The following is a 12,332-nucleotide window of genomic DNA, read 5'->3' as shown; positions in this document are numbered from 1 at the left end:
CTCAGAGGAAGCCAGAGATTTTTGGCTTCTTAAAAGCACAGGTATCTTATGTATCGTATATATATATATATTGCTGTGATGCTGTGATTTCTTTTTTGTTAGTCCCATTTTAAAAGATCCCCGGTTCCTTTCTGAGAAAAAGAGACTGTAATTTATTTATTTATTTATTTTATTTTGTATAGCTGCCGTTGCTTCGTGCAGGGCTGGCGTGTCAAGCTGGGATAACTGTGTTTGTGATGTTTTGAATTTATTTACATGTTGACCATGTAATTGCTGAAATGGTTTTGGAATTTACATCATGTTGGAGATGAAGTCTCAGGCACTGACTTTAAAAAAAAAAAAAAAAAAAAAAAAAAAAAAGCTTCCCAATGTCTGTTGTGTAACAAATTGCTTATGGGATATTTGTGGTGACCTTTTTTTTTCTTGATTTCCTGGGAGGATGTTTTTTGCTCATTGCTTTTCTGGGATGAAATCCACTAACAAAAGCAGTGAAATGATGCTGGGGGGGTTTTCTTGTCGCATCCAGGTGACTGCCTATATGACATTTTGAACTGTGAAGGGCAAGGCCACTGGTGGCTTTAAATAAGCAATAAATAAGCCTACATGGTGGGTGAGTGGAGTAAATGTGTGGTTTTTTTTGTTTTTTTTTTAAAGTTGATGCTTTTGAGCATTTAAAAACGCGCATTGCTTTGTAATAGGGTTAAAAAAAAAAAAAAAAAACAGTTATGTGTCTGTTTCTGCAGACCGTACGTAACTCGTTGTGTAAACGGCCTCCGAGGAGGTATTTATGGCGCTGGCCCTTTAAGACGACGCGCATGCGCAGAGCACGGACAAAGTTAACTCCTGAACTTCGTAGTCAGAAAAATTCAGTATTTATAAAATAGCAGGGAAATCTCCATTGGGTTGACATGGCATTTCGCCGAAGGAACAAGAGTTACCCGTTCTTCAGCCAGGAGTTCCTAATTCAAAACCATGCCGACATCGTCTTCGGTTTGGTGATTTTCATTTTGATTGGATTGATGTTTGAGGTGAGATGAACTCTGATTCCTTTTTTTTTTCTCCTTCTCTCTCTCCCTCTCTCTCTCCTTCTTCCCTCGTCTCCTCGCTCAGCTGTTTTAAGATGGCATGCCCGCTGCACATTAAAAAGATGTAACGCGAAACTCTTATCCGGCCGAAGCGTTCGCTCGTTCGGCTGCATCTGAGACGATTATCGGCTGCGATCGGTTCGCGGATGTGTGGACGCTGCTTTGCTGGAGTTTGTGCCACTTTTTTTCTCTGAACAATGAATGTTGCTCTTCTCGCAGTCAAAATAACCAACTTGAGACTTAAGTGCTTAATTCAACGGAGCGCTAACTGCAACTTTTAAATCAGGGCTGCTTTATTTCTTTTAAAAGTTTCTCGTTCTCAAAAGTGAAGAGTTTCAAAAAGTCTGGATACACCTGAAACACTCTTCTGTTGCTTTAAGCGGAAGTGGCTACCACTTAAAAAAAACACTACATAATGTTAATTATTTATTTTTTTTGTTTTGATTTATTTTTCACCCTCTTATAACAGTGTCCAGTAGTTTCCAGGAAAGATAGCCCCCTGCAAGATTTTCGATGCCAAATTTTTGTTTTCTACAGCAAACGGCCAAAGCAGACAGGAAGCAAAGCGTTCAAAATAAAAGCGTCACACTGCTTTTTTGTATGAGGCGTAAACGCGCGACCGCCGGCAGAGAGTTTTATTTTGAAAGTCTAAAACGGAAGTGGGGGAGCTTTACGTCGCGGGCTTGACGCTGGTCGTTAACTGCCACGTCTCAATCTTTGAGCCGCTGCTTCTGCTGCTGCTGCTGCTGCTTCTGCTGCTGGCCACCGTTGGCTCAGCTGCACTAAAGGCACTTTGATTTGAAGAGATTTTCCCCGCTGACACTCACAGTGAATGATTTCATTAAAAGATCTATTTGCTACACACAAAAACACTTCCATGTCCACTCGCCTGGCCTACTTTAGAGAAGTTTCAATCCGGAACCCTGGTTGTGATTAGCTACACAGCTGGTCGAGTAGAAAATAAGTAGGGGATTTCCTTCATTTATTTTTTTATTTTTTATATTATTTAGTCGTTTCGGAAAAAAATGATGACGGTGAATAACTGGTGTCTTGTTGTGCCCAAAACTGGTGCCACGGGGCCAACGGGGTCCCTCAGGACATGTCAGCTGTGCTGGTTTAAGTTCATTTTGTGCAAAATCACATTTGTTCAGCTGGGATTTTAACAAGTCTAACTCCAGACTCTTGTTTTTATCCATTTATTTTGCACATTTCTGTGATCTTTGCAGTTGTTTTTTTTTAAAAAAAGCATGTGTCGATGAATCAGTTAGGTGTCAGACAACACCTTTGACAATTTTTTAGTTTCCTTTAAAAGACAATTATTTCTGCTTTAATCTTTTTAAATGTGAAGATTAACTCTGTTTCACTGTTTTCTTTACATATATAATGAAAGTCTTTTAACCAAATCAGGCAATCTGACAATATAAAAGTGGGTTTTGTGAATTCTGATTTTGCAATTGTTTAGTTGCAAAATAATAATAATAATAATAAGTGATGATTGTTTTGCTCATCATCACATAAATGAAACAATATGAGGCATGAAATATCATCCATTACCGTACATTATTCAACGTGTGACGAGCGGTTACAGGTAGATGCCGCTTTTTATTTTGAAAGTTCCCAATATTGAGAATATTGGGGAAACACTGATCTAATCCCTTTCTTTGTGGGGATGCTAGGTGTAAAATGGTTTGGGAACCTCTGTTATCACTTACATACGCTTGGAAGAGATGCATCTCATCACACCGGATAGGTTTACCAGCAGCAAGGCTTTAGGGATTCAGTTCCCAGCTAGAAGAAGTACCTGCAGAATGACATTTATGAGAGTGTTTATTCTTATATAGGTTTATTCTTTTCATTTTTTTTAATTCAGCTATATATAGAGGTGATGAAAGACTAGCTTCTTGCATTCAGACTGGTTCATGTTGCTAATAAACTCCTGTCTAATTTCCAGGCGACAGCCAAGACGGCCATACTGTTCATACAGCCTCAGTACAACGTCACCACGCTATCACCAGGTATGAAGTGCAAGTTAAATTAAATACAGACTACTTTTTTTTTATTACAGAATACTGATTTCAGCTATCTGCCTACTCATATTTGTCTGGTACGGCTGAAATATTTGCACAGTTTCACTTCTGCTGTTCCCTCACGGTGTGATATTGCGTGACGGCCGCTGCATTGTTGTTCCAGGATGTGTAACACACCTTCAATCACAAACACGCTTCTCTGTGTTTTTCCCTCCCCTGTGTGTGTGTGTGTGTGTGCTTAGAGGGAGAGGTGACGTTCTACCATTACGGATGGAAGGACTCCGCCACCATCCTGTTCTACTTCTTCATCGCCATCATCCTCCACGCGGTCGTGCAGGAGTACCTCCTGGATGTAAGCGGCTCACGCTCGGCAGCTGTTTTGCTGTTTTTGCACGGGCTCCAGATTACGGAGCGATCCCTTCAGATGAACGAAAGTGCATCCATTTCACACTTGGTGTCGAATTACGTAGTTGTTTTCAATAAATGAGCTCTTAGTTATGGGAACCAGCAGGTGCAATGATTAACTGTAAGTATGCTATTAATATGGTGACATGCTGTGTACTGAAACCAGGATATGAGCTGTTTCACTTCATGGCCTTTATTAAACTTAGCAGGAGAGTTTCAAACACAAAAAACTGAACAATGAGTCAGTGCTCTGTGAAGTAGTGACAAGAAAACAGAGTGGTGTTTGATTCATCCACAATCCCATGTGGCCTGTTTTTTAAAAAAAAAAAAAATGGGCCGGTTTTATTTTGAGCGCCATCGCCACGGATTCCGAAGTGTCTTGAAAGGAATTCTCGTTCAGCGGCCATAAATAGCGCCCGCTGTCTTTTCTCGTCCCACTTATTTGTATGACAGTGACACCTCCTCGCGTGCGCGGGGACAATGAGTCCGCACGCCACGCGTTATTACAGGTTCCAGCCTCGCTCACACGATCTGTTTTTTTGTGCATTGTTGCAGAAAGTGAACCGGCGTCTTCACCTCTCCAAGAGCAAGAACACCAAGTTTAACGAGTCGGGTCAGCTGTGCGTGTTCCACTTGGTGTCCAGCGTGTGGAGTTTCTACGTCCTCATAACTGTGAGTGAGATTTTAGCTGCAACACCGTGGCCAAAAAAGTGGCAGCTTCCTCGTTAAGGAAATGCCACGTGCATTTTTTTAACACGGGCGCAGGCGCGTGAATGCCAGTGTCGGAGTGTTTTAAGTGTTTTCATTTCTTAACACAGGAAGGATATCTGCTGCATCCCAGCAGCCTCTGGGAGAACTACCCCCATGTGCATCTAAGGTACGGCACATATAGTTGACATTAGTTGTCTTGATTAAATATTGAGTCTAAAAACCGAAAGCAAATAGTGAGAAATACATTTATACACCGATCAGCCACAACATTAGAACCGCCATCTGGTTAAGCGATTAGCACTGATGGCCTCATTGTGATGCATCGTTTTTCCGGGGGAAAACTGGATCCTGGTATTTATCTGGAACATACTTTGACACGTAAAACCACCTGAACATTGTTGCAGACCAAGCACACGCCTAAGCCAGCGGCAACTCATGCTGTTCCTCTGTAATACACGTGTCCAGGCCATCTTCTCCCATTGCTCTATGGTCCAGTCACCCGTCTCACAGAACCAGCACATTCAACTGTTTGAGCTACATTTCAAGGCCCAGCCTCCCACTCCCCCGTGTGCATCATTGAGCTTTGGCCACACATGGTTGAGCTACAAACCGCTGCAGACCATGAACACCGACCCGGTCGTCCAGCCATCACAATTCAGCCTCTGGTCCAAGTCCTGCTTCTGAAACACAAACTTTGAGGACAGTTGTTCACTTGCTGCGTAATACACACAGATCAGCCATGACATTATCATCACTGCCAGGTGAAGTGACTACAACGGATTGTCTGGCTTTTATACCTCCCGTCTGTGGGTGGATATATGAGACAGCAGGTTGAAGCAGGTTGAACAAAGGTGGAATAAATCAAATTCAAGTGGAAGAATTTGAGAAACTTTTGACAGGGACGAAACTGTGACGTCTAGACGACTGGGTCAGAACATCTCCAGAACTGCAGCTCTTGTGGGGGTGTTCCTGGACTGCAGTGGTCCAAGAAGGGAGAAGTACTAGAGACAGGTCCGTGGACATGGATTATTGAGTAGGAAGAAGGGGAAGGAGGTGTGCTAGGTCAGTGTTCAGGTGGTGGTACGTATCGAAGTCACCTTCTGACACCTTCTGGTCCTTCTGGTTTACCAGAAGAACCAGATAATCGGAAGACAAAGAAACTAGAACACTGACGAACCTTTCCTACTGCTACCAAGAGTGAGCTATTTGTGGTGGTAATACTCCAGATTATACTTCAGTTTCAGAAACATTTATGTAAACACAGCAGAGGGGGATCAAGAATATCTTGCGTAACAAAGATTAACACAGCTACATCCTTAGTTTGGGGAAAAAAATGTTCAGTCGGAGGAAACGTGGCTATGACTTAAGAATTTTTTTTTTTTTATTGCTCCTCTTTTCATCTCACCTTCTGGTTCTAGGTTTCAGGTGAAGTTTTTCTACCTCACTCAGATGGCCTACTGGCTCCACGCCTTGCCGGAGCTCTACTTCCAGAAAGTACGCAAGGTCAGTAGCGAGGCCCTGGGAACCGGAGGAGGTCTGGAGCGTAACTAGATAAGCTCTGTTTATATATTTCTGTGTGTAATTTCAGGGCCTTGCCTCTATCCTGCGCTCGCGTTAGGCTAGGGTGAGAAAGAACAAACGCTTTGGCCAAAAAAAAATAACAACTGCCGTTTGTTTTTCAGGAGGAGATTTCTCGTCAGCTCCAGTACATCTGCCTGTATCTGCTGCACATCTCTGCGGCCTATTTGTTAAAGTAAGCATCCAGCAGAGGACCGTTTGATAAGCAATGAATCCTAGAGGCTTCAAAGCGAGAGGAGAATGGAAAAAATGGATTGAAAGGCTGCACGTCTCACCTGAGTTGCTTTGCTTTCTGTTATGTAACACGCTGCAATTGCTTTTATTGTTTTGTCACCTCGCGCCGTCTCTTCTTTGCTGCAGTTTGAGTCGCGTGGGGCTGGTACTCCTCTTCCTCCAGTATGTGTCAGAGCTGGGCTTCCACATCGCCAGACTCTTGTACTTCACTGACGAGAGCCATCAGAAAATGTAAGAGATCTCGTCTTTAAATAAAGTTGATTGTTTTAGTTGTGACGGCCTTGTTTGGTTTGATGATCGTCTCTTTTTTACTGACCACAGCTTTTTACCGCGTGTTCTTTCTCAGGTTTGACCTGTGGGCGGTCAGCTTCGTGTTCACGCGCATGGCCACGCTGACCCTGATGTTCCTCTCCGTGGGCTTCGGCCTGGGCCGTTCTGAGAACCAGGGCCTGGATCTGGAGATGGGCAACTTCAACACTGTACTGATAAGGTGAGGGCCTGGCCTGGTCATCGAGCAGCTTTGAGCAACGTCCAACATCTGTGGATAATGATTCATTTTCCGGTGCTGCCACCCTTTTTTTTACAGCTGCTGTAACAACTACAGAGTCTAATTACACTGTGCGCTCATAAAGAGTGGTCATTTTGCTTTGTGTTTTATTGTTTTATAACAGATTCCTGGTGGATTTAGGCACGAAGGACTTGTCAGAGAAAAATGCATTCCAATTTCAATGTAAAAACACGCTGGACTTGTTATAATGTGACATTTCAGAATAATGAATTAAGGATATCTCCGAATAAGATTTTAACTCATCATATATACCATATTTTACCGTAATATACATAATATACAAGAAAATATATAGATCTTTTCTTGTATATTATGTATATTACGGTAAACCTTTTTTGAATCCATCATCTTAATCTTATTTGATGCATAATGTCAACATAAATTTTCTAAAACACTCAGTGTCACTAATCTTCTTGCCTTGGTGCCCCCCTCAGGATGACCGTTCTACTGCTGGTGTGCTTCACCCAATCTTGGCTGCTCTGGAAGTTCATCCGCTTCCAGCTGAGGCGCTGGAGGGAGTTCAGGCTCGAACAGGCCGTTCGCAAGAAGACCGCCGCAAAACAACCGCTGCGGGCGCTAAAGAGAGACTCACGTGAGTTTAAAGACTTCACGATTCGCCGACGTCACCTGCTAAGTAGTTCTCTTATGTCTGACTTCTCGTTCTCGTCTCTCCCCGTGCCAGTTGGTCACCATGAAAACGGCGTTCTCAAAGCCGAGAATGGAACCTCGCCTCGGATGAAAAAACTCAAGTCGCCCTAAGATAACGAACACACACTGACTGGCCCGAACAGTGGCCTTAGCCCTGGCTATGGTTCCGCATCAGCACAACAGTGAAGCCCGCGGCCACCGGCCTCCAAGCTTCTGGCTGAGAATGTCCTGAGACGTCACAGGGACTCAGTCGCTACAGACTTAGGCTTGAATGCTGGAAAATGAAATCCATGGAAACCCCTCAAGCCCAACAGACATTTACTCTTCTCATCATATCAGTATTTTTTTTTTTTATACATCCACGTAGCCTGCCATAAAAGGCACACCATTGTATGCAGAGTGATTTAAAAAGTGACCCCAGCGCGCGGCACATTTGACGCGCGCGTCCCTGTTGAATGCGATTCATATCCTCATACATAAGTACTGTATTTGGTTGTAGTGTTGTCAGATCTCGCAGCTCTTGCCATTGAGCTGGCTTTGCTTGTTTTCCATTCTGGTCCACTGGAGCAGAAATGCGTTACTGATGATATGGTATGATATGAACTTACTGTCTATAATTGTACATTTGTCACTGGTCACTTAAGAGACGTACGTCAAGTATGTCGGATATTACAGCATGCCATTCCATGTTTGTTTTTTTTTCCCTTTTGTTAATTACTTTATTAAAATTATGCAATTTTCAGAAATGAGCCGTGGAATTGGCGGTTTTTCATTGTACGCACCTGTTCTGTCAGGAAAAAAACCCCCACAAACCTTTCAGGTACTGAGAACAACTTTGCATTTTTCTGTGCCCTGCAGCAACATGAGACTTGCTGGCACACCAGTCTGAAAACTGAAACAAATCTATAAACGGCAGCGGGGGCCAATTTGAATGGAAGCGGGCAGAGACTCGAGAAAGGGCGGCGCTATTGTTAGCTTAAGGTTAGCATGATAGAATTACCGTTTCAAATCAACACCTGAGCTCCTGTTTGGGGACCGTTTTGAGATAAAAATGTGTTTCAGACAGAGACACTTGCATATGCACAATACAAAAAGGGTATTTTGATATCAGCCAACCTCAAAGGGTAGTTGTAATTTATAATTTATCTTTAAATAAATAAATCAGATCTCACCAAATACTTCACATATGATGCAGAAAGTCTAATGTTTATTATGTCAAGAGATATTTTGCAATGTCTTTGATTCACTCTGGATTTCGTGCAGAGGGAGCGATGCTTAAAATTCCAGGATTTCTTCTCGACAGTTACAAATATATGGGTTTATTTGATTCAAAAGAAAACAAAGAGCTTCTGCAGCTGAAGTGATCCTCCTAGGCCTCTCCATTCAACAAGGCCCTTAATTCAGTCTTTTCAGGTGTGGCTGGTTGAGGTGATAGAGCGCGAGTCAAAGACACTTGCGCGGCCACTGGAGGTGCAGAGGAGCGTAACAGTCATGAAGACGCTTCTGCTACTTCACCTGATAAGGAAAGACAAACGTATGGGTGTCAACTGCATTTGTATGTGCCATTCTTTTTCTTAAAGTGACACCTACTGGAAGAAAGGGGTAACTGAATTCTAGCGTGTGAGTTTGAAATGTTTTGCTGAATGCCTGGTTTAAGTTTTTACCTTTTTCATCAGCTGACTGGTTATTTGCCGTCCCGACGCCCAGCTTCTGTCGCAAAGAATCCAGCGTCTGAGAAGGGATCCGGCTCGAGTTGGACTCCAGGTATGTAAGCACGTGGCGGTCGGCATCGGTCAACACAAAGCGGTGGCCGAAAACTGAAAAAAAACAAAACATATGAGAAGTTAAAAAGTTTATTTTGGAGAAAAGGGGCTGTCATTTTGGAGTGAATATTAGGCAGTCAAACTGATTATGTTACCTTCCACAGTGGCTCCAATAGCAAAGTCTGCAGGTGAGTAGAACTCTGGGTTTTCAACAGTGCAGCCCGGCTTGGGGACACGGGTCTTTTCCAAGAATTTGCCGCCGATGATGCCAGAGTTGCGAGAGGACCTTTCAAAAATGCTGATCATGTCATTGGACAGGACGTAGGACAGTATGAAACGTCTGCCTTCGTCTTCGGGATTCTGGGAGTCCTAGGATGTAACGTACCACAAAGGAGTGAAATTAAAATGTTTTTTTTTTGTTGTGTAAAGCTTTGAATTTGGTTTGGTCTACAAGCAGCCATCCTCAAACATTTCTGTTTAAAATAATTTTGTACAGTGGCTCAAATCTGGAATTTTTACCACAGAATGATCTGATGCAGCTACGTAAAATAGACACACAGTCATTCAGGGGGTTTTGATTTGAACAGACGGCACAAACACGGTCAGCGGTGTCTCACCAGCACGGCACTGTAACGCAAAAATTTGTCGTCCTTCTCTAGCATCTTTGCCTTTGTCTTAGGAGGCGCAGGAATCAGAGACAAGCAGTTCTGGAGAGAGTCTTCGAGTGAACCAAAACCATTGTAGGGAGGAATCTCCTGTAGATGAGGACGGCGTGGAGCAGAGAGGGAGCTTGATGAGTAACTATAATAATGTTCCAACAGTTTGTTCACACACACAAAGTTCAGCTTCTCACCATCTTCCTGTCCTGACGCGTGTCAGCCTTCTTTGGTACCTCTATGGGTTTCATCTCCATGTCCGGGAGGTTCTTCTGGAAATATTCTTTAGTGAAGCCATCGCAGTCATACAGCAGGAAGTGACGGCCAAGTAGCGTAATTTTTTGACCCAACTGGAAGTCTTTGGGGGAGTAATACTCATCTACCTCTTCTTTTGAGATCTCCATAACACAGCTGGGGAAAGTCACTGGAAAGTAACGGAAAGTAGCAATTAAATAATAATAAATAATAAGTGTTTTCTTTCGGCTTTGTTCACAGGAATTAGGCGATACGGCTTTGCATTTTACCCGATTTGATTTTCTTGGGTAGCCTCTGTCGCCGCATCAGAATGGGGAACGGATCACGACCACTGTTGGGTTTGTGGAGCTCTCTGACCTCCACTGTGTCGTCCGCCAGGTAATAGTGGATGGCCACAGGCCTGATCTCACCGTGCGGAGCGTCAGTATCATCCCACAGGGCCAAGAAATGAAGCACCTGGTGGAGAAAAAAGAAAAAAAAAAAGAGTTAAAACCAGCCTAAAAGAGGAACAATTATGCCAGATACAAAGTCTCAGAGCACAAACACTTGATGAGAATATTTAACAGCATCTTAAAAACAGAAAGCATTAATTGGTTTTGATTTTTGAAGTGTGTACACGTAAGAGGATTACATTGATTTAGCCAAACTGGAGATAAACAGACATGAGAAATATGACTAGATTTGGAGGACAGCGTCACAGGCAGAGATTTCTGATGAAATATCCACTTTCAGATGATGAACTATGCTGTATCAGTATGAAAGGAAGATGTGGGAGTGAAGCACTTTTGACTTTGATAAAGAAAATATTACGGCAGAACATCACTCCAAATTGTTTTAAACTTTCAGTTGTCATTTTTAAATATGTTTTAAGATTAAAGTTGTTTAAAGGCTTTTCTTCTTAAAAGTGAACATAGGCTGGTTGAGTCTGGTAAGTTGTTGCCACTGTCTGTTTTGAAAGTGGTTTGAAAAAGCTTTTTTATTCTTGCGTAAAGTGACAATCTAACATCATGACAGCTATTTAAAAACTAGACAAGCAGACCTCATTGTACCATATCATCCCAACAGGTCACTTCGGTCTGAAAGTGCAGGCCTACTTGTGGTTCCTAGAATTTCAAAAAGTAGAATGGGAGGTAGAGCTTTCAGCTATCAGGCTCCTCTCCTGTGGAACCAGCTCCCAGTTTGGGTTCGGGAAGCAGACACTCTCTCTATTTTTAAGGTCAGGCTTAAGACTTTACTTTTTGATCAAGCTTATAGTTAGGGCTGGACTGAACCATCCCTTAGTTATGCTGCTATAGGCCTAGGCTGCTGGGGGACGATGCACCAAACACATGTCCTCCTTCTTTCTTCTCTCTCCTCTCTCACATCCTCCACTTTCTTTTCTCTGGCACAGAGCTCTTGCCCTCTAATTTCCTATATACTACTAGTCATGCAATTCTGTGCTATTACTATATAGGATGTTTACTGCTGTGTGTCCCACCCCCCCTTCCCCCCCCCCCCTTCCCCCCCCCCCTTCCCCCCCCTTCCCCCCCCTTCCCCCCCTCTTCTTGTGAGTATCTCTGGCCTGGAGTGGTGTGTTTCCTGTGGAGCTCTATACTACATCTGTTGTCGTGGTCTCATCAGCCTGCCCAGTCTTCATGGAATCCTGCAGTTATCCACTCCTACCTGAATGAACAATTCTCCAACCTGCCTGTGATTCCTCTTACATTTTCAAACTGTCATGTAACATCATCAGTTTGTATCATAAGATTCCACATGTACACTTTAGTCAGATATGTGTATCTATGACAGATGTATGTTTATCTTGCTGTTCTCTTCTCTTCTCTCTTTGCTGTTCTCTTCTCTCTTTCTTCTGTCTGTACCCGGCTGGCCTTAGGCAGATGGGTCCCTCCATATGAGCTGGGTTCTGCTCAAGGTTTCTTCCTGTTAAAAGGGAGTTTTTCCTTGCCACCGTCGCCTTCAGGCTTGCTCTGGGGGTTTCAGGCCGGGTTTTTGTAAAGCGTCTTGAGACGATCTGTATTGTTATTGACGCTATATAAATAAAATTGAATTGAAAATAAAATTTAATCATTTTTCTAAATACTTCCTTCAGGAGATCTTTGTTGTCTACGTCTAGGTGTTCAGGAATGGGTATATAATGGTCGCCAACTGAGTTCGGTGAGGAGGAATTTCCATTTACCTTGCGGTCCATGGTGAGAAACTGGTACATGCTGTCGAAACTGGAGGGTGTAGTGAAGGAAGGCTGAGGGATTGTGCGACGTTTGCTGTAAGGATCCACTGGCTCTGGCTCAGGGTCATTCACGATCACGCCCTCACTTTCCATGAATTCCTGTAACGCGAAATAACACACAGCGTATATTCTCCCAGCTGCATTTTCATATGTCGGTGTCAGACGTGCAAAGAGA

General features: G+C 43.2%; 2 protein-coding genes across 3 annotated transcripts in view; one reads left to right on the top strand and one right to left on the bottom strand.

The window, feature by feature from the left end:
* The first annotated feature begins 839 nt into the window (after positions 1-839).
* Positions 840-8,132, top strand: tram2 (translocation associated membrane protein 2). 2 transcript variants are annotated; one of them, XM_084560750.1, is made up of 11 exons: positions 840-1,028; positions 3,037-3,100; positions 3,355-3,464; positions 4,073-4,189; positions 4,336-4,394; positions 5,647-5,731; positions 5,911-5,981; positions 6,167-6,271; positions 6,387-6,530; positions 7,043-7,200; positions 7,291-8,132. In XM_084560750.1, exons 1-11 carry the CDS (start codon positions 909-911, stop codon positions 7,365-7,367), a joined length of 1,110 nt encoding a protein of 369 aa, XP_084416876.1. In that variant the 5' UTR covers positions 840-908; the 3' UTR covers positions 7,368-8,132. The 2 variants fall into 2 exon arrangements, with proteins under 2 accessions (XP_084416876.1, XP_084416877.1); XM_084560751.1 differs by lacking the exon at positions 840-1,028 and adding an exon at positions 1,086-1,255.
* A 613-nt stretch (positions 8,133-8,745) lies between these two features.
* The window catches only part of efhc1 (EF-hand domain (C-terminal) containing 1), a gene marked incomplete at both ends in the record, with an annotated part of 4,076 nt that continues 489 nt past the window's right edge, over positions 8,746-12,332 (bottom strand). The window contains 7 exons of the mRNA XM_084560376.1: positions 8,746-8,771; positions 8,921-9,073; positions 9,175-9,388; positions 9,637-9,774; positions 9,873-10,099; positions 10,200-10,386; positions 12,107-12,294. Coding sequence (XP_084416502.1) covers positions 8,746-8,771; positions 8,921-9,073; positions 9,175-9,388; positions 9,637-9,774; positions 9,873-10,099; positions 10,200-10,386; positions 12,107-12,294 — 1,133 coding nt within the window. The remainder of the gene's footprint in view (positions 8,772-8,920; positions 9,074-9,174; positions 9,389-9,636; positions 9,775-9,872; positions 10,100-10,199; positions 10,387-12,106; positions 12,295-12,332) is intronic.

Source organism: Chelon labrosus (assembly GCF_963514085.1).
Source record: "Chelon labrosus genome assembly, chromosome: 14".
NCBI lineage: Eukaryota > Metazoa > Chordata > Actinopteri > Mugiliformes > Mugilidae > Chelon > Chelon labrosus.
This window is presented reverse-complemented; position numbering and strand designations above follow the sequence as displayed.

What these genes read in the sequence shown, in the direction of transcription:
- tram2 (XM_084560750.1), top strand. Translation starts at nt 909, where the DNA reads ATGGCATTTCGCCGAAGGAACAAGAGTTACCCGTTCTTCAGCCAGGAG. An exon ending in GTTTCTACGTCCTCATAACT is followed by an intron (nt 4,190 to 4,335) that starts GTGAGTGAGATT and finishes TTCTTAACACAG; the next exon opens with GAAGGATATCTGCTGCATCC. An exon ending in GGCGCTAAAGAGAGACTCAC is followed by an intron (nt 7,201 to 7,290) that starts GTGAGTTTAAAG and finishes TCCCCGTGCCAG; the next exon opens with TTGGTCACCATGAAAACGGC.